At 33.3% G+C, this 22,885-nt stretch overlaps 1 protein-coding gene across 10 annotated transcripts in view; it reads left to right on the top strand.

Moving 5' to 3' along the window:
* CCSER1 (coiled-coil serine rich protein 1) overlaps positions 1–22,885 on the top strand; it is a 1,224,168-nt gene that overhangs the window by 225,045 nt on the left and 976,238 nt on the right. For all 10 annotated transcript variants that reach the window (XM_021100741.1, XM_021100737.1, XM_021100740.1 and 7 more), the window contains one exon: positions 9,545–9,638. In XM_021100741.1, coding sequence (XP_020956400.1) covers positions 9,545–9,638 — 94 coding nt within the window. The remainder of the gene's footprint in view (positions 1–9,544; positions 9,639–22,885) is intronic.

The following is a 22,885-nucleotide window of genomic DNA, read 5'->3' as shown; positions in this document are numbered from 1 at the left end:
GTATCCTATATACGAATATAAACCTAGAGTAAAACTTGAGACTTAATTATGTAGAACAAAGAATGCCTAAAATACCCACTTTTCACTAGAGTAGCTATCCTCTTCTGCTTGGCATTTATGATACATGTTCTAGTCACTGGTTGAACAAACTTACATGTTATCTTTTCTTTGGCAAATTCCAATTCACTGTATATTGGAAGAGGACATTGATGGGAGACATACAATTCTCAGAACCACACACTGATAATAGTTAAAAGTAAGCACTTTCAATGAGGTGAAAATGACAGCTTTAACAACAACAAAAACATACCACAGAAATTCTAGGACAACTAAACTGATGTAGAGCTAGCAATCAAGAGTTCTTAAACATTCCCTCTGCATTACATATGAGTTTTTCTGGATAATATATCTTCTCCAAAACATCTGATAGTTTAAAAATAATTGACATTCCAGAAATGATACTACTGTTCATCAAAATAGTGTGGCAGTAATATACCTCATTTTCAGGTAATTGAGGATTTATGATAATATCATAGATAAGGTATTATTAGGTAAGTGAGATATTATTTTCCGTATCCTATAGTGATACAGCACTAGAGATTCTGAAAACATAAAAACCTCTGCTCAGATGTAGCACAGAGGCACATATTTTTCTTTAGCATTAAGTACCGTGAAGAGTCCATATTATTCCTTAGGAATTCCACAGGCTTTGGAAATGCCTGTGATATAATAAAGTATAAATATGTTGCTTTGTATTACTCTTGAGGTATTTGTGGCAAGGGGATAGATTCAGTGCAATTAAAGAGATGCAAATTATATTTTGAGAAAATGATAAATAAATATTATTTGGCTTCAATAATAAATTTGTAGGAAGCAATTTTAGATAGGTAGATATCGATTGTTGAGTTTTGAATGACAATCAAATTAGTATTTATTCTGCAGACTCGTATCATTGTCATCTTTTCATGTGTTGGTCAATGAGGGAATGCATATGTATGTGTAAAGATTGATTACTTTAATGACAGTAAACTCAGAATAGTGTGTAGAAAGAATTATAAGTGAAATTTAAAGAATTCTAATGTTTCTTGGCAAAAGTTGATAGGGACACTGATTTGAAGATAATGAAGTACACTTTATAACTGCGTAATGCTCAGTGCCCCTAGTACACAAATAATGAAGCCTAGAAATAATGATCTCTCTCTAATGCATATTTTTTAAATACTAGAATTCCAAATATTTAAAATGCGATAACACCCTTTTCCACATTACCATGTCCGTCTTAAGTGATTACATACTATGTGATTGTGATATTTTATTAAATGAGTCTTGCTTTCATTCCAGTTAAGAGTATTTGATAATAATGATTTATGTTGCTTTACTGACAGTGACACAAACTGATGTAGTCATATGTAGAATCAAGGAGACAGTGTCTGTAATCTTGGTTCTTCTTTGTCATGAAAATAGAATCCTACAAACATAATTTTTTTCTCCATATCTTAAATGATCACAAGAAAAATATGCATTTTTAAACTGACAGTAGTCATTCAATTCTAATTTTGAATTTTGGAGTTTGTTAATTATATATTTATACCCCCTAGTTTTCTCTTTTTATTACCAAGTAATAAAAATTAATTTTAATTTATTCACTTTCATAGATTAAAATGAAAATGTTCAGAGTTTAAAATTTTGTATGAATTCACATATTGGTTAAAAATCCACATAAAATCTATGGCTACATGAATCCTTGTAAATGTTAAGTTTTCCTAAACAGTGAAAATTTATAGCATGATTTTTAAGTTTTAATATTTTAATACTGTGATATTTGAATAACTTATAAAGTCAGTCACCTTTTATTAGTATAAAGTGTAGATTTAGCAGCTCTGGGCATAGCTTTAATAAATCTCATTTTGCTAATTTTTAAAAATTTAAGAACAAAAAATACAGAGTAATCAAAACAAAATAATATTATTTGTACATATTTTTAATGACAATATATTATTTTAATGAATTAGATAAGATTATTCATATTTGCAAAATATATGTTTTTGGACTTATGGTGGGAAGCCTTATGAATGAAGTATGATAGAATTAAGACAATTTTTGAAAATATTTATTAAAAATGTATTTTGATGTATGCAGATCCATAAGGTTAAGAAGCACCTAGGAAAGAGCCATGTATGTGTGGAAATACTTTGTATCTACCATGTCGAAAGGTAAAAGTAACTCTATTATAGTGATTAAATATGCTTTTTGTACTGAATCAGGAAACCAAAACCATAACTCCTCAAAGCGGTGATTACAAAGTATTGTCATTTTAATTTCTCTTTCCAAAAATTAGCAGTGAAATCATAATTAAAAATACATGCATGTATTGGTGTATTATCTTCTTTCTCTATTGCATATATAGACTGTACAGCTCAACTTCTATCGAACTGTATGTACCCAGCCTATATGATGTCTGGTTTTGATGTTGTATATACCTTGTCCCTTTTACATATCTCATTTTTTACAATTCATATAATTTACGAATAATTATTTAAAGACACATACCAAGTTAGTTGGCTTTGTCTTTTTCCCAAGTAAAAAGGCCAGTGTAATTGATTATAAAACAAGTCTCAGAATGTATTTTAGACAGGGAGGTTTCACTGAGAGTCTTCCACAATAGCTACATTATATATTCTTGATATTAAAATGGTATTTTCTCTTCAGTCAATTTATGGAAACTCTATGATTAGACCAGTAAATAATGAAATGTATATATCCCAACAGCACCTCATCGTAATGGAGAATGACTAGAAGAATGTAAACTAGAATGTCTATCCCTTTTTAATTTGAGTAATTCTCTCTTTACTTGTAGACTAAATCATGATCAGAGCAGTTCTGCTGTGTCATTGCATATTAAATAAACAAGTATCAAAGTCTAGGGCATGTTATTTCTTACCTTTTAAATATTTTAAGGCTACTTGGAAAGTCCTTCAACTAAAATACAGCAGAATGGAAATGCAATTAATAACATCTTTATAGTACCGCTGTTTTGTAATATTTTAATAATTTAACAATTTCCTTTGTCAGAGTTATTTCCTTTATAACCAACACTTGTGCAGTAACATGTCCCAGCTTCCTTTATTTTTTATAGGCTCACAAGTACTGTCTTTATTGCAGTAAAGGATAAGATTAAAGGATTATTTTAGAATGGGCCTCATGGAATAGTTACACACACACATTAATGGAGTCATCAGAGCTTGTTTTTTCAACTCTGTAGCTTCAGAAATTCATTTTTATTCTTCCAGCCAATAGCAACCAGGCTTTGGAGAATTAATTCACAGTTAACAAAACACCAGAGACTGATTTATAAATTATGGTACCTACTTTATTTATTTATAAAAGGGATTGGTATTTCTTTACTAGAATATAGTTAAGTTCTATGAACAATGAAAACATGTCTGTTAGGTTCATTGTTAAATCCCTAGAGTTTAGAAAATTGATTTTTGAATTACTTCATTAATAGTTAATCAGTTTACTCTTAATGGCGTAAAGTCATTTGGAAGATTACAAGAGTAATTAGTATTGCTGACAGTTTTCTAAATGCCTGTTTAGAGAATACTTGGTAACAGTTTTGCCTGATTTAATAGCCAATGTGTTATTATTAATTTACTAAAAAATTTAGCCCTTTACAATTAAACAATCAAATCTTCTCATAATACCCACATAAGTCTCGTGGAAAATAAATTACAATGTATATCAAATTGAATTTTTTGTGTGTTTGTTTTTTTTTGGATTTTTAGGGCAGCACCAGTGACATATGGAAGTTCTCAGGCTAGGGGTCGAATCAGAGCTACAGCTGCTGGCCTATGACACAGCCACAGCAATGCCAGCTCCAAGCTGTGTCTGCGACCTACACTGCAGCTCACGGCGACGCTGGATCGCTGACCCACTGAGCAAGGCCAGGGACCGAACCTGCATCCTCACGGATACTAGTCATACTCATTTCTGCTGCGCAACGAAGGGAACTCCCAAATCAAATTTTCTAAACATTGGTTTAGATTTTATATAATCGAATTCTCCTGTTTTCTTATAATATCAAGCCTAATATATCAATTTATTTTAAATGGTTTAGCCACTTTTAAAGCAAAATTTATACATATTATAATGATTCCAAAGCAAATCAATATCCTTACCTTAAAACTGGTTACACATGTGCTCATACTAGGGATTTACATTTCTTTTTGCCTTTTGCCTTCTTACACTGATGTGAAACTTTTCATATTTCTCCGGGATTTCAGAAATATCCGAGTCTATTTTTTGCATATCTCTAGGATTTTTTTTTTATTATACTAGACTTAAAAGAAAGTCTCTTAAATTTCCACATTCTGAGTTGTTGACTGGATTATTTTTTTATTATTTATTGGAATTCGCTGTACATTTGGCGATATTCCAGTTTCAAGATGCTGGCATCAGGTTGGACTTTACTTTTTCTTTTTTTTTTTTTACCTTCTTTTCTTTTTTTTTTTAATTGTTATTTTCCCAATACAATTTTACATCTACTGTACAGCATGGTGACCCAGTTACACGTACATGTATACATTTTTTTCTCACATTATCATGCTCCATCATAAGTGACTAGATATAGTTCCCAGTGCTACACAGTAGGATCTCATTGCTAATCTGTTCCAAAGGCAATGGTTTGCATCTGTTAACCCCAAGCTCCCAATCCGCCCCACTCCCTCCCCCTCCCCCTTGGCAACCACAATTAAACTTTACTGTCTATGCCCTTATGCCTTTTTATTTATTTATTTTTAAGTTTAAGCCCAGCTTTCAATTTTGTGCAACCTTGGTGTTCCCCCACAAAATGATTTGCTTTTCAAGTGTCAACTGCAACTGTTACATAAACAATTGTCCTATTACTATGATATATATATACCTGATACATTAACATTATTAAAAATTCATGGACTTACATTGTTCTATCTGTATTATGTAAAGCTGCCTCGGTTTTTATCTACCAGAATGTAAGAGACTATTTCTTCTTTCTTACTGGTTTTAGGTATTCCATTAATATCCAATGTCTAAAGCACGCAGTTGTGCCCTCTTAGATATGGGATATGATTATTAGTCTTAATTAAATGCTCAACTCCTTTTCCACTTCATTGTTGTATGTGACCACAAGTTCTAATCAATCCTTTCTATTCTCAGTACAGAACTACTTTTGATGCTACTACTTTACTTAGAAGTCTTTCTTTGCACAGATCACAAACATACACACAAAACTATGCCTTCATATTATAAACATACATAAAATTTAAAAAAGAATCATACATTCAGCTATTTATTAAAAACAGTAGAAGTTAAAGATATTCTACCTTGTTTGTGTTTTTTCTGTGTATACAGTTCATGCCTGTTTATATTTGGCACATTAACTTTTCTGTTTGAGTAATGCTTAGCCTTTGACAGACTCAAATTGTTTCATTTAGCTATAATGATTATTTGGGTTTTTTCCAATGTTCATAGTGTCAGAGAATAGCCAGAGAGAAGCTATTTAGATTGCTTTTCTTAGTCTTTCAAAGCTACTTCCAACTTTTTTAAGCAAAACTTGTTTTCTGGCAACGAAAGAATGTTCCAAAAATGTTCTGGTTTTTTTTTTTTTTTTCCCTTTTCCTTTCCTTCCTTTTATCTTTCCCTACAATTGAGGAGCCCTTATTCTGTTTTGTTGGCGGAAATTGGATAACAACTATCTGGACTGCCTCTAAGTGCTGACCCAAGGCAAAAGTATTATTTCTGCCTATTGAGCTTTCTTAAGGAGCAATTTGGAAAAAAATATTTCTTTTAGGTCTGTGAGTCCATACTGATTTTTCTTCTATAAAGTCATGTTGCTCTATCTATTCTCCTTTTCTTATAAGATTTCACCAACTTCAAAGACTCTCCTCTACACTAGTAAGAAAGTTGTTTATAAGCAAGATGTCAAATCAAAGCAATTTAGAAAAAGTAAAGGACTCTTCATTAGACTCGTGGTAGATGGACTTCTGCTAGCAGTCCAAATGTCAAAGTTCACCTGTGAAATGAGAATAAAATAGGAAAAGTGCAGTGATTTTTCCAGATTTAATTTGTGTACCTTGTAAGTGTAACTTTCTTATATTAAATGTTGGGATAGCAGTGTCAGAGTTTTTAAGTATTTCCTGTATTTTTCAAAATTAAGATGGATATATTAACTGTCAAAATTCAAAAGAAGGTTGCACAATCCCACCTTAAAAAGATCATGTATGCCTCTGGACCTCAGGAACTACTGGGACAAGAAACCAGAAGACCTACTACTATGACAGTTTTCAGTTTCCAAATAGACTTAGAGTGGTCTTAAGGATGCAATAAAATCCAAAGCCTCTGTGATGTTTATCTTGCAATATCTATCACCAAACAGAAATTTTTTTCTCACTTCTCTGAAAGAGCTATGATTAACAAGTTGGTTAAAATGCTCATCTTGGACCATCTATCAAGGACAGGAAGTTTGGCTCATCTTCTGTAGACGCTTGGACAGATCGGATGGGATGGTTTCAGCTGAAAGGGAGAAATGAAATGCAGTGCAAACCATGGGTGCTAGCAATGAACAAGATGTTCTTAGTTGGCATAACAATAACAACAACAACAAAATCTACAGCAGCAGCAGCAAAAACATATGCCAGACATTTATTTTCTTTCTTCCTTTGTTCTGGTCTTCATTGCTCTCTAAATATTGTTGGTTGTATAACTTTTGGGGGACTGCTATAACAAAATACCACTGACTTGGTAGCTTAACTAGCAAAAATGTATTTTCTTACAGTTTTGGAGGCTGGAAGTCCAAGATGAAAGTTTAGGCAAGTTTGGTTTCTCCTGAAGCCTCTCTCCTTGGTTTGTAGAAGGCTGTGCTTTTCCTGTGTCCTCTTATGGTTGTTCTTCTGTCTGTGTTGTCTGTCCTTATATCCTCTTCTTATAAGAACACCAGTCATGTTAGATTAGGGCCCACTCTTATGAGTTGATTTAATTGTAACTTCTGTAAGGGCACTGTCTTCAAAAATAACCACATTCCACGGTACTGGAGATTAAGACTTTAAGTTTATGAATTTTGGATGAAAACAGGTAAGACCATAGTATTAGTTAATGAAATTGAAAATAAAGTATAATATTGTTTACGGTAATTTGAAGCTATATCAAATACTACACTTTCATCATGAAAAGCAAAATTACCAATATAATCTTGACTACCCGAATAAAATTCTCTTCTATGGATACCGAGTAATAAACCCTAGTAATACTATCCCTTTTCTAAACTTTTAAATTTCCACAATCAACTTCAGGTATGTTTCTTTTGTTGCTTCAATATTCTGTTTTGCATTTTTGAGAATGTTGGCTTATCTTTTGTTGCCTATATTTATAGCATCTTTTTATGTTATATAAATAAACAACTTATGCTCAGTGGCTTATCTCTGCTGCAATATATCATAGAGCTTTCAAGAAATAGCTGATTTTATTTCTAATTTAAATTATTAGATACCTTGTAATTATACAAATATAATGAAATACAATGCAATCCTATGTAGTAATAGTCTCTTGTAACTTTCATTTATAGAAATAAGCATTTATATTTGAGGATATTTATCACATCTGAAACTACTGCTGTGCTCTATTAACAAATAATGTATTTCTGAAGTTTAATAATGTTTATTTTTTTTAATGATTTTTATTTTTTCCATCATAGTTGGTTTACAGTGTCCTGTCAATTTTCTACTTTACAGCAAAGTGACCCAGTCACACATACATATACACATTCTTTTTCCTCTCATTATCCTCCATCATGCTCCGTCATAAGTGTCTAGATGTAGTTCCCAGTGTTATACAGCAGGATCTCATTGCTTATCCATTTCAAAGGCAAGAATTTGCATTCTATTATCCCAGATTCCCAGTCCATCCTACTCCCTCCTGCTTCCCCTGGCAACCACAAATCTGTTCTCCAAGTCCATGTGTTTCTTTTCCATGGTACAAATGTATATTTGCACTGTATATTAGATTCCAGATATAAGTGATATCATATGGTATTTGTCTTTCTCTTTAATAATGTTTAATTCTGCTTTTTTTTTTTTTTTTTTTTTTTTTTTTTTTTTAGCAGTGAGGGCAGTTTGTATAAAAGTTACAGTATCCTTATTTTAATCCCAAGGACTAAAGTGTTCAGTGTCTGTTTGACAACACCATTCAGCTTTCTCTTACGAAGATTTACTTCTTTAAATGCAAATTATGGTAAAATCCAAAGCAATAGAAAAAGTAATTTGAAATGTTGTGGCATCACTTAGTATTTAGGTTGTTTTTATTTTCTCCTTTTGCTTTTTAGGACCACACTTGTGGCAAATGGAAATTCCCAGGCTAGGGGTCAAATTGGAGCTATAGCTGCAGGCCTACACCACAGCCACAGCCACAGCCACAGAGGATCCCAGCTGCAATGGGTTCGCAATCCACTGAACCACAAAGGTTGCTAGCTCCCTAGGTTGTTTTTCTTGATATCCCTTTTAAAAAAAATTTTGTTATTTCAATTTAGTCTCAATAAATTCTTACTTCTCTTAACATATTCACTATCAACCTACATACAAATACGCAAATAAAAATTTTATTTCTTTCTCAAGAATTTCTACCTCTGCACATCACTGTTTTCCTTCAAGATTTCTCAATATACCTTTCTGGTTCATTATGCTATTTTCCCTCTTGAAAAAAGAAAAGGAAAGAAAATAAAAGAAAAATTAACCTAACCTATGATATTTGTGACATTGTGAAAACCAATAATTAATTTTTAACTTAATTGGTACTTACTTCTACTGTTCATCCCTCCCAGTCTAAAGCAAATGATTGGGAGACAGTAACTGGGTTCTCCCTTCCAAGCATAATTTTTTTTTTTTTTTGTCTTTTTGCTATTTCTTTGGGCCGCTCCCGCGGCATATGGAGGTTCCCAGGCTAGGGGTCGAATTGGAGCTGTAGCCACCGGCCTACGCCAGAGCCACAGCGAGGCGGGATCCGAGCTGCGTCTGCAACCTACACCACAGCTCACGGCAACGCCGGATCCTTAACCCACTGAGCAAGGCCAGGGATCGAACCCACAATCTCATGGTTCCTCGTCAGATTCGTTAACCACTGCGCCACGACAGGAACTCCCCACGCATAATTTAAATTAACATCACAGGGTTGGCATTCTATACAAAAATTGTTTGAGAAACAAATATGTCAGAAGACTATTACACAAATTGGAAAGATAGATATTAGAAGAAGTTTCTGAAGTTTTAGTTCACAGAATTCTGTATATGTGAAAAACCTCCTTGTGCATTTTTAATGAGTTACAGTTTTTTATAATAAGTGTTGAAATATGTATTAGACTGATAGTTTTAAACCTTATAATCAGATCATCTTGGGGGTTCACTTAAAGCATTTCCTTTCTTATTTTCCATTCTTTTTCTCTTGGTGACGTCTACCTACAGATGTTTCTTCAGTTGCTCAGTGTTTCAGTTTCTAACTGTTGACTTTGCTTTTTCTTCAGGATGTCTTGAATAATTTGGGATCTTGTGAACTGGATGAAGATGACCTGATGCTTGATTTAGAATTTTTAGAGGAACAGAGCCTTCGTCCTTCAGGTAGGTGTTGAATAGATGCACAGTATCATACAACTCTGGTCCCAGTCATTTAGCTTTCATTGAGAAGCTAAGTGCTGTTTAGATTGCATTCAGTCTTTTCATTCCCCAGTTTGTATATTCTATGTGCAAGGCACATGCTAAGTACCCTAGACACATGCTTCTGGTGATCTTAAAATCTGTTATAGAAATATAAATTTGGTTGGAAAGCAATTATAGAATATGAAAAACAACTATAAAACAACAGTTTTTTCAAAGCGAGAACTCCTGTTTAAATCCTTCATGAAAAAGTAAGTATTTTATATTTAGGGGGGAGGGAAGAAACCAACAATTACAATTCCATTTTTCATTTGTATTATATGACTAAATGAAATTTTTGTGGATCTATATTTACTCTTTCAAATCTTAGTTGTCTCAATAATAACTGCAGAGGTTACTGTTGATGCAATAAGGTTGACTTCAAAATTAGTGCCTATTAATAACAACCTTACATGTGTTGAATATACAATGATATGCTAAAAATAATTAAAATAAATAATGGTGGCATATGTATGTGCTATGGTATGATTGTAAAGATGCACCATCAATGGAGAACTTTGCAATGATGGAGTAGACTGGCCATACCTAAAGTCAGTGATCACTGATGTCACTACAATGGTAACAATGCAATGACTACAGAAGTACACGGCAACACCACTCCTGCCCACAAGAACATTAAGTCTCTCTATTATACCATGATTTTATAGGAAATTTTGGGATGAGAAGAGTCAGAATATCAAATGGCATGATGAGATTGCAGGCAATCAAATGTGGAATGTGGAGAACTCTACACGATAAGCGGTCTGGTTTCTTCAGAAAATTAATGGCATGATAAAAAGGGGAGGCATCTTGCAGGTTAAAAATGCAAAGTGACACGTCTGTTGGCAAAATACAGAATATATTTGTGAATTTATCAGAGAAGTTCGAGTAGTAACAAAATTATCATACGATTATTTTTATTTTTATTTTGAGAAGCGTTAAATATTTTTCTTTGGTTTTCTCTTTTAATCTTTTAAGAGAGATGCATATGGTTGAAGTAATATGGTATTTGAGATTTGCTTTACCAACAGAACGAAGAAAGGAATAGATGAAACAAAAGTGGCAAATTATTGAAAATTATCAAAACTGGGCAGTAGGGGAAAAGTTTCATTGGTTAATTATATGTTTTCTCTATTTTGTGTATGATTAAAGATTTTCACAATCAAAAATAAAACCATGTAATAAATAAACAGAATTACAGAAAACACAGCAATCTTAGTTATGTTTAGTAACCAACCATTAAAAAGAAAAAGGCTGACTTAAAAATATGAAGAGTTAGCTCAGTTTATTTTCTTGTAAACAAAAATGAACATTTGTAAGCTTTAACTTATCTCTTATAAAACGAGTGCTAGGTACTTCATTAGATTATTATAAAAATGATATAACACATGGGTCACATGGCCACTGGTGGCGAGGAGGGGGACAGTCAGATGGTCAGACACATTGCTGGGGGTGTTAGGGGCCCTTCTCAAGAAGGGGTGCTGTTGTACTTCCCATTGTGGCTCAGGGTGTTAAGGACCTGAGGACACTGGCTCTGTGAGGATGCATGTTGGATTCCTGTTCTCAGTCCGTGGGTTGAGGATCTGGTATTCACAAGCTGCTGGGTAGGTCACAGATACAGGTCGCAGATGCAGTTGGGATCCAGTGTTGCCTTGGCTGTGGTGTAAGCCTGCAGGTGTAGCTCTGATTCAACCCCTGGCTTGGGAATTTCCATATGTTGCAGATGTGGCCATAAAAAGAAAAAAAAAAAAAAAGAAAGAAAAGAAAAGAAAGAGGGGCTGCTGCTTGCTTCAGGACAGTGCAGGGTACTAGCATTCAGTGAGATGGGCATCGCACCATAGCAGCTAAACTATTCTGTCTACCTGCAAATACCTACACCCTCTGTGGGGACAGGGCAGAGCCCAGGAAAGGGAGAAGGGTATGGGAGACTCCCTGAGTGCTGGGGTTTCCCTCAAGATACAGATAACTTACTTGAAGCCAGAATCAGAGTAGCTTATGCATCAACTGAGTTAACCAAATTGTTCATAAGATAAATAAACTTTGCATAGCTGAAGTACAGTTCTAATAAATGAGATATTCCTTAAAGTGACTTGTATTTGTTTAATGTTACTTAATAAAATGTCTTTTGAGAACCTGTTTCATTATGGATGCCACATTATGGGCTTTGAAATAAGCCACAGATATCTGTTTATGTACATTAGCTCAGAAATAAGAATTTCTGGTTGAATTGGTTTTACACAATTTATTTTCTTTTTTAAGAAACATAATTAAAGGTCTCAGACTATAAGAAGCTTATTATTAATAACTGATATTGATAAAAAGCTCATTAAGGCTAAACAATCAAAGTGATGGTTTAATTTAAGTGATTTTCAAAAGTTGGAAAACTAAAATAATGCAGCCATTAAATTCTACTACTTACGTTACTGAAAATCATTAGAGGGTTTGGAAAACCTTTGTTAGAATAAAACATTCATTTTTGGTTATAAAGTCTTAAAGAAGCAAAATTTATAGCAGTTTATAATGAAGCTTACTGTAATGGCCACGAAATTTGTGAAAGACTAGAAAAGTACTTTTGTTTTTAAAACATTAAGTCAAGTATTTCTAAGTTGTCATGTTTGGCATGCATAAATTTAATTCAGTTTAACATAAAATTAATGATGTTTAGATTTGAAAAGGCTGGAGCAATCATCCTGTGTTGTTGAAAGTATAGAAGTTCTGCTGTCCTTTTTAACTATAGTAATTTGTACGTGGTAGAGTCTCAGTTGGTATTTATTAACATTATCTAATTTAAAACATAGGCAGATGTATTTTGACATGTGTATAATGAATAAAAGTGGATTTAAAATATAAAACCAAAAATTAGTGAAGTTCAATCATTTTCTTTATCTTTAGAGAAAATCAAACACCTTTAATTAAAAGATTTGACTGGACCAAGTTTGAAAATATGTAATTTAAAGATTCTTTTGCATTTTTTCAAAATATGTCTTAGACACTTCATATTGTGCACTTTTACATGCAAAGAGGCATTCCGATGGCCAGTAGAATGCATAATAAATGTACATGTTAACATTCACATAATATTAATTATTGTTGGTAGATATATTACTTGTAATACAAGCATACATGAGTTAAAGTCTATCAACCAGCCATATGAAATAACAGAATAGCACAAACAAAAGATAAAATGCTAATTTGAATTATGGGTTCAAAATTTATTTCATACAAATGCTCATATACTTGTATATTTGAATATGTGTCTGTGTATTTCGTTGTGTTGTTGCATTGTGACTTGTGCTTATGCTCATGACTTGTGCATGATAAAGATGACTATTATTATAGTCATAATAATTTTGGATATCTTTTATTTATTTAATTAATTAATTAATTTATTTTTTGGTCTTTTTGCCTTTTCTAGGGCCACTCCTGCGGCAAATGGAGGTTCCCAGGCGAGGGGTCTAATCGGAGCTGTAGTTGCTGGCCTATGCCAGAGCCACAGCAATGCCAGATCCGAGCCGTGTCTGTGACCTATACCACAGCTCACACAATGCCGGATCCTTAACCCACTGAGCAAGGCCAGGGATGGAACCCGCAATCTCATGGTTCCTAGTCGGATTCGTTAACCACTGCACCACAACGGAAATTCCCTTGGACATCTTTTAATATGCTTTTTATTTCATTCTTGCCATCTGTGTATTTCATCTCTAATAATGAATTACAAGTTTTCAGTTAGGTTTCCAAAAGTTTGTTTTTAACTAGTGCAGTGAACAATTTGAGTAAATTTACATGAATTATTTGAATATATAAATATAACTATGAAGTCCTAAATTAACATACTTTCTAAAGACACACTTAGTATGGATACATAACAGTAGAAATAAAATATCTGTTTTAAAGTGTAGTAAGTGGATATTATCCTTTTCTTTTTAATGAAAGCACAAAAGGACAATTTCAATGAAAGAAAGGTATGTGGAGTCAAAATGAGTTCCTCAAAGGAGACTTGCCTTAAGGAGAAAAACTAAAGGCAACTGTTCTGAATAATCTACTCTGATTTTGGCATTATCTAATATTATATTTTTAAATTCTAATATAAAAGCTAAGGTTTTTAGATTAAAAAGTCATGGATAAGCCTTCTAGGTGTCTTTTATTATGTTTTCTCGAATTAATGTTTAAATTATTTTCTGGAAAATGTATTTTATGTTCAGTTAATATGCATCATGTTTAAATACAAGATTAAATTCGTTTAATACCAGGCATCCCATTTCCCCTGTGGTAAAATATTCTATTTATCTTTTCTCTAATAAATCATTTATAGTGCATCTATGACCAGTTATTTTTTTACTTTAAAAATGAAATGCTATCATTTATACATTGATACATTAAATAATATATTAGTGACCCTTCCCACTTTTTGTATATCTCTTCATTCTTTTCATGTTGATGTGGCGGTGTTTTGCCACATATTAAGTCATGAAAGATGTTAGCAGTGATGTTGCTTAGATATACCTCAACAGTCTTGAAAAATAAAAGTACTAACAAAATGTACTAGCCTTTAGTATCTCTAAGACTCAAAAGAAGTGACCTTAAAATTTTCTTTACATTGAAGTACATATTATGAACCATATAATCTGTCGAGGAAAAATATCAGAAATATATTTTTACTAAATTTTTCTTTATATATATTTTACTTAATTTTTCTTTTGTTTAGGATTTTTTTCTATTAATTTAAGTATTTTGCACAGTAATTATTCAAGACAAGTAAGGTGACAATAAACGAAGGATATGAAAAATAAGATGAAGCCACAAGTAATGTTGGCTCACAAAATGTATAGTGCTATTACCAGAGTGAGCAAAAAAGGTTACTTGGAGTTACTACTATCATAAGTGTGGAAACAGAACCAATTACATTATTAAAAAATATACCATCAATAATTCAGTACCTTTTTTAAGATAAAGAAATTCTTATTATGAAAAACTGGAAGATATTTTGCTTACATGTCTTTATAAAGTGTAAATTATTTGATGTCAAGAATAGTTTCTTCAGCAAGTCCTTTTGGTATTACGTGTTGGTATCATGCTACCAGGTCAGTAAGAAATTCTAAATGGTGACACATCAATGCAGCAAAAGCCAGGAGCTTTATGGTAATTTTGCTTAACTGAAAAACAAAATTGATTTCCTTGACAATAGTTCATATTCCTCAGAAATTTCTAATGTTGAAAATAATTGATGTAAATGTTGTAACACATTTTCCTCAGACATGAGTTAGTTAATGTAAAGCCTAGTAGAATATCCAGTATTAAGCAGTGTTACTTCCAGCTGAGTCCTCCAAAATGAACTGTTTGCAAAATGTAACCATTATGTAAGTAAGTTTGCATCAAGTAGATATAATCAACACGTCAGTTAATATCAAACAGTGCATACTGTTCAATAAAAAATAAGAAATTTTTGAGATTGGGTTTTGGAACATTTAATCTGAAGCTGTCCTTTTGCACAGTGAACTAGAACAAGGTCACATTGTCTATTGAGGCTGCTTCTAGTATTATCTTCCTAGGGGCAGAGGCTGATGGGAAACACGCACCTAGGTGATTTGACAGTGAAGCATCATAATTAACGAGATGAGTTAACGTTAAAAGGAAAGAAAGCTACAACAGATTTGGGCATTACCTATTTGGAACATATTAATTAAAGTACCATTTCTCCAATTCTTTCTTTTGGTAATACCAGGAATGGGTCGTATATAACTTTTAGCAATTAGTAGCTAGCGATCTAATTTGATGGGAGGGAAAACTGAATGCCTGTAATAAATAAGCAACACTCTTGGTCTAAGCTGTCTCATGTTATCCTCACAATAACTCTCTGCAAGGAAACTGCGTTTTAAAGATTCATTCAATTTAAAGAAACCGCAAATTAACATCAAAAGAGAGCAAGTACTTGAGAGAGAGACACATCCAAGTTAGAAATGCAGTTTTGCCACAGTAGCCTTGGGTAAGCAATCATATCTTTCTGAGCCCTTTTCCTCCATTTGTCAATTGACAATAAAAATCTCAAACTCAAAATATCTTCCTACCCAAATGGGTGATGTATTTAATGTAAAGTGACTTTTATAGTTGCCTGGAATAAAATAGGCGCCCAGTACAATCTGCTTGCATCTCTTGAAATCTTAAATTACTTGAAAAAGAATTTGTCTTATCAGTGGTTATTTTTCATGGTTTTTAATTTCTTAACATGACATTATTATATATATATATATACACATATATATATATACACATATGTATGTATTTTAAAATATGCTTTCTGATTTGAATTTTTATTATTTTCTCTATAACATTTTAAATGGTGCTTTATAAGTACTATTTATTCAAATATTAAGTCATTTTGCTTTTAACAGGTGGTACATTTCTTTGTGTTAAAACCAATGCATTTAATGCATGAAAACATTTTTTCAGATATCAGTTATATGTCCAAAATATGATAACATATTAAAATAGCAATTTCTCAAGAAAGAATACATTTCTGTTTTAAGTACTTTAAAACTTATAAACCAAAATCATTAATGTTCAGGGAGAAAACCAAATGTTTCCTTTGTATTAAATTTGGTGTTTATAATTGGCAGTTGAGTTACTCAGTTGAAAATATGTTTTACTTATTTAGCAATATTTGATAAAAATAATGTAATGGACATTTGGATGATTGGATAAAGAAATTTTATGTTGTCTTTTTTATTTATTTTGGACATTATTTCTGAACATACCTAGGGCCAGTATCTCTTGGTATATGTCCAAATGCAAATAGGGACTTAATGGCCCAGTGATATCAATTAGGAATTAATTAGGTAGTTGTTACATTATTTTGAGTTTGATGAACAAGCAACATGAAATTCTGCAGTGAGTTAGGAACTCCTCCTGTGCCTATTAATTAAGAAGGTAATTTTTTGTTATTAATTTTTAATGGATAATAGCACAGCAGAGTTAAGATGAAACCCTAGTGGCTTTGCTAATCTGAATGGTAATGTACAAATTGCAGGAACATCCACACAGGGAGAATTATAAAAATCAACTATAAGTTTTAACAGGCTTTGGTATGGCTAGATCAAAAAAAAAAAAAGTATCTGTAAATTATCTTCAATTTGATTGTATAAAGCTAAGGAACATGACACTTAATTTTGGGAGTGTGACATAGTGGCTAAAAATCTGGAATCTGGAGTTAGACAAATCTCAGCCACAATCAGGATATGTAAATTTGAATAAATTACTTAATCACTCTTAGCTGCCCTTTCTCATTTGAAAATGGGGACAATAAAAGTATCTACTTCATGAGTTTGTTGCAAGGAATAATAAATTAAAGCACAGTAGAATGCTCTGTCACATATCTAGCATGTAATATTAAGAACTATAGCAAATATTATTTTTTGCAATATGCATGATAGAATATGATGTACCTGATGATTTTTAAGAATCTGCTTTTTTCAGTTTTGGTGATATTTCCAGACAGTCTCTATTAGTGGAGGGTCTCACCCACATTTGTGAGTATAATATTTCTCAAATTTTAAATATAGAATTAATTTTGTGGCTATCATTTATTTCCAAACTTATACAGTTATAGCATTAAATATAACAATAGAAGGCAATAAATAACATGTATTGAATCCAATGTGCCTATTCAATGAAGTAAATAACCCCTTTCATATTTGAGAAAATTTAAACTGACCAAATATTATGGGCAGTGAATGTCCCAGGGGAACCCAAACAAAGTTTTGCTAACTCTAAATGCTCTGTATTTAATCATCATGATTCTTTTGACTAATAAAATTAATTCATATTAAATTTTAAGATCACAAGTACACTAAAGCTTTTGTCTCAAATTGGCTCTTCTTTCTATTAATTTAGTTACAGTCGTCACTTATGTATATTTGTATTTGACTTCATGCAAGAAGCTGAAACTTACTTATATTTATTTACTGGAGTACCTATGTTGTCCCTAGCACTGGTCTAGATTCTCAGATATTTCTGCTTTTGCCTTGTTTGTAAACTGTAATTTATAAACTCTTTGGATTATCCCATTTAATCCTAACAACAATTCTCTAGAAATTATTACTCTTCTCACTTTACAGATGAAGAAATGGAGACTCAGGAGAATATTATTATTGGTTCAGGATCACAGAGATAGTCAGTGGCTGAAGTAGGGTTTAAATTATACTAAGGCGACTCGTTGCCAACTTAATGTTTTCATTATACAGAGCTCTCAGTGATGTTTCGTTACTAGGAGAAACAGTTATAACAAAAATTCAAAATGTTGTTTTGTTATACAGTGCTTGGGTAACACTATATGAGTAAGATTGTGACAGAAGTTGTCCTTTCAAAGATGTCATCCCCTGGGGGCTGTCGCTCTTTTCATTTCTGTCTTAAAAGGCTTAGAGGACGTGTTTTCTGCTTGGTGACCATTAGATGGCAATCTTGTTCTGACAATGAAGATAGTAACCCTGTCATGCATTTGTATTCAGCTTTACAGTTTACAAGGGATTTCAAATATGTTATCTCATCAAATTATCACAATAACACTCTGAAATAGGTGTTAATATATCCCAGCTACAGTAGAGGAAGCTAATACTCTATGGTTAAAAACTTACTGAAGTTCCTGTAGCCAATATTAACCCAGATCTTAACATTAAATGACAGGGTTTTTGTCACTAGCTTTCTGGATCTTGCTGTTTCTAAGTTTACATAGTACAATTCTGATATATTTGGTTGTATATTTTCCAAGGCCCCTGGAAATCACAGTTACATCTTAGAAAAGAGGACAGGGTCGCTTCAAGCAGGCATGCTGAATGTTGTGAAAAATAAGTACTTCTAACTAAAAAGCAAGAGAAAAGGCAAAAAAGCTTGGAAAAGTAGACAGAGCCATAACGCAGAATAGTACGGGATCACTTAATATAAGAATAAACATCTCCACCCACATCGGCAGGTCCGTGAGGCATTGATGTATTGCAATATATTATTCCATTGCCTTTAAAAAATCATTATAGTCCTGAATCGTCAAGCTAAAAATTATATTCTGCATACTCTGAAAAGGTGGTAAATTGTATAATTCACTTAGGAAATTCATTTATTTAAACTCTGTTTTTTAACTGTTTAATATGTTGAGGAAAAAATTACTTAGTACTTCGTAAACTTTATCCAGAATATCATTTCATAAGGATTCCAGATTGTCAAATTTGGAATATATATAATTTTTTTTTTCTTTTTAGGGCCACACCTGCAGTATGTGGCGTTTCCCAGGCTAGGCGTTTAATCGGAGCTACATCTGCTGGCCTATGCCACAGCCACAGCAACTCAAGATCTGAGCCCTGTCTGTGACCTACACCACAGCCCAGAGCAACACCGGATGCTCAACCCACTGAGCGAGGCCAGGGATTGAACCTGAAACCTCATGGTTCCTAGTTAGATTTGTTTCCGCTGTGCCACAGTGGGAACTCCTGGAATATATTTTAATATACCTTTTATATAATTTTTATATTTTCCCCTATATTCATTCCCCCAGGTTCTTGCAAATGACTGACTAGACATAAGGAGTGTGTGAAAGGTTTACTAATTGTCATTCTTGAAAAAAGCAATAATGTATTTATGGTCCATTGTTAGGTATAGGAATCATGTTATTACTTGAACTTGAGACTACGCAATTATCTGTAATATCTATTTTCAGGATAGATAGTTCAAAATTTTAATATTTTTTGTTTATTTTTTGGTTTTGGCTGATACGTTCATTAACTGACTAATTAATTAGTTCATTACTTTGATACTTTGCTTTCAATTCCCAGTTCTTTTAATTTCAAACATTGTTTTTGAAGATAAGATTATCCTGGGTGCATTGTTTTTGGCATTTAGTTCATGATGTTAAATGGCCTCCTTCAATGACAGAAGAAAGGCTTTAACGAAAGATATTTTCAGACATTATGACATGAAGCCTCTCTTGCTTCTGTTCCCATGAATATTTAGAATCTTAATGGTCTTGTTCAAGGTCATGAGTTCGTTTCTGGTAGAAATAGGCCTGTTCATAAGAAATTGCCCAGCTCCACTTAGGAAGCACAATTCATTATTATTATTATTTTTATTATTGTTGCCAACAGAGTAAGTCATTTGATTTGAGTATGTCAGGGTGACTGGCTCTTTCGCCTGTCAGACTCCGCTATCCTTCAAGAGGATTGCTTTAGCTACAGTGAAGGCTTTTAGATGAAACTGTTTTTAAAGGCTAGTCAGCTATAACTGGAAAATGTTTACACATTCTGACCTAATTTAATATTAAATGACAACACTTTTAATGAAGTCATAGGATTTACTTGTAACCTGTTATTGTGGCACTTCCTACCATTATAGACTCTCTTCTTCTGTGCAGAGGGGCAGTCAAAGGCCCAAGTTCATTAGAGGATACAGTCAAAGGAAAAGATTTCTTTCACTCAGTGTGGTTTATCTGTAGCAATTAGAAAGAAAATATGTGTCTCAATATAAAATTTCATGGCCTCGTACAATTATGTGGTGACATCCCCACACAATTGCTTGAATAATACCAGCCACATCAGCTGTCACTATCAAAATGAACAAGTAATTAAGAAGGCAAAGGCTGGTCTTTCTTCTGAAGAAGTGGAATATTTATATATTAAAAATTGTTCGCCAACAAGAAAAATAACCACTGACATGAAACATAATTTTCTACAGTGCCTGAGGCAGAAAAGATAGAAATAATAATGAACATTCACACTATTACAGCAAATTAAGTTGTAATCGTACACACTAGAAACAATTACACAGTTCCTTTTCCTTGGATCGTAAAGTTTTAAACAGCATCTTTTTATCAGGTGTCTATAGCATCTTGACTCTGCTATGGATGTTCTGCTCCTCCAGCTTATTAACCAAAATTTCCGAAAGTTTACAGTGGAGTTGGGGGTGTCTCATTCTTAGGGGGACCACTGTTTTTCTGTAACCATACATTTTTATATGCTAGGAGAACCTAAGTGAGGCCAGAACTTGTCTGAACAACTAGTAGATCTGAGCGGGCCATGATATTGGTGTCAGATGCTGGTTCCAACCTATGGAAAAGGAATAGCTCAGTTTCTTGCTTACCGAAGTGAGGGGAAATGCCGCCTCTGCTGAACTCTGGTTGTTTTTTTGGAGGGGAAAGAACGTATTAGGATTGACTGAGATTTTAAATTTGTTTTAAGGCAGTTATTTCATTTTGAAGCTTGACTTGGACTGAGTAAAAATCATGATAACATAGTTTTGGAGTACAGGATTTGTGGAAGCATCAAAGCAAGGATTTTAAGGTGAAGAGTTTCATGATTCTTAGGGCATAAGCTGTCTGCTGATACTTTCTGTTGAAGATTTGTTAGGGCTTTGGAATACCCCTTCAATGACCAATGACATCTGGAATAGTTAAGTTCTTCCAGTAAAGACGGTGAAAGAATAAAAGGATGTTAATACAGACGATCATGTATTGGGGAGTTGGTGGTTTTCAGTCTCAGTTTCTATATTGAGGGAGACAGAAAGACCATTTTTAAGTGAAGTCATGATCCTTAGCTGATCATTTAATGGAACAGCAGCTGTTGATCATCATGTAAGACTCTGAAGATGACATATTTGAACTCTACATAAATAGTAAAAGAAGGTTCTGACTCAGATTTGTTATCCACCCTCAACCAGCAGTCAAGTGCCCACATTAAACAGAAGACTAGATACCATTCCCGTTCTGAAGAGCCCACAGAACCAGACATGGGGTTCTTCACCAAACAACTTTCATTTTCTGGTATCTTTATTTTTTTGGCAGGGTACTTTTAATAAGAGGACGAAACCATTTCCAGCCTAGGCCACAAATGGATATTCCGAATAAGGTTTAGATAGAAAGAGGAATTCTCTACTGGACTGAAATATTTTAAAATTTAATCTTCAAGCACAGTCTTCAATCAACATCCTAAAAACGATGGGATATATACAAATATTACTTAAATCATAGGTTGAATCAGTTTGTCATTGCAAACATGTCCATATTTGAAGATGATTAAGAGACCTGAAAAGTTGTTTTAATGTCTCCTTGTGAGATTCCTGCCTTCTCATTAAACATCACTCATATGCACTGAAAAATCTAGACTTTTGCAACATCTTGGCACCTGTAGTAATTTGGATCTTCTCCCTTATTAGAGTATTCATAGACTAGAAAAAATATTAAAATACATATTACTGGGGGAAGTAATGATAAAAATACTCTGAGGAAAATGAAAATAAAAGTTATTATCAATTTTACCAGATGGTTCTTTTTAGTGACATATTTTAACGATTTAATGATTACATTATTTCACTCCTCAATATCTCTAACATTGATGTATTTATAATGAAGATATTTGGAGTTCCTGTGGTGGCTCAGCAGAAATGAATCTGACTAGAAACTATGAGGTTGCGGGTTTGATTCCTGGCCTTGCTCAGGGGGTTAAGGATCCAGCGTTGCCATGAGCTGTGGTGTGGGTCGCAGACGCGGCTCGGATCCTATGTTGCTGTGGCTCTGGCGTAGGCCGGCGGCTACAGCTCCAATTAGACCCTTAGCCTGGGAACCTCCATATGCCACAGGTGCAGCCCTAAAACACAAGGCAAAAAAAAAAAAAAAGATATTTTAGAATTGTTTCACAGATTGATAGCAGTCTTATTGTTCTTTTAAAGATTTAGATAACATGTGCCGTGTAAACAATGATGTCTTAGATCCAAAAAAAAAAGTATGTTGGATGAGAAAGGTAGGGATCTGAGAGACCTGTAGGGATCAGGCGTTAACCCGGGTGTCTTTGACGTCAGATCTCCTCCATTGAAAGAATCCGCAATACCACCACCTAATTCTGACTGGACACCCTTAACAGAGTCATGTTGCTTTTGCATTGATTTCTTCTTTCGAAAGGTAAAACATTTATCATCTTTAGTGTGGTACTAACTACTATACTCATAATTCTCTACTTGTGAACATGGCATATGCAGCATATGTTATTGTTTTGTGCTTATTCATGCATTCATGTTCATATATTTTCCTAGCCCCACCTACTATGATCTTCATTATCCTCATACACAAAAATCTCTACCTTCCAGAGATTGCTCTTCCTCTCATTTTCTACATTTTTATCACTCTGTGAAAAGAGGTGATGTCA

The sequence above is a fragment of the Sus scrofa genome, chromosome 8 (assembly GCF_000003025.6).
Source record: "Sus scrofa isolate TJ Tabasco breed Duroc chromosome 8, Sscrofa11.1, whole genome shotgun sequence".
In the NCBI taxonomy this organism is placed as follows: Eukaryota; Metazoa; Chordata; class Mammalia; order Artiodactyla; family Suidae; genus Sus; species Sus scrofa.
This window is presented reverse-complemented; position numbering and strand designations above follow the sequence as displayed.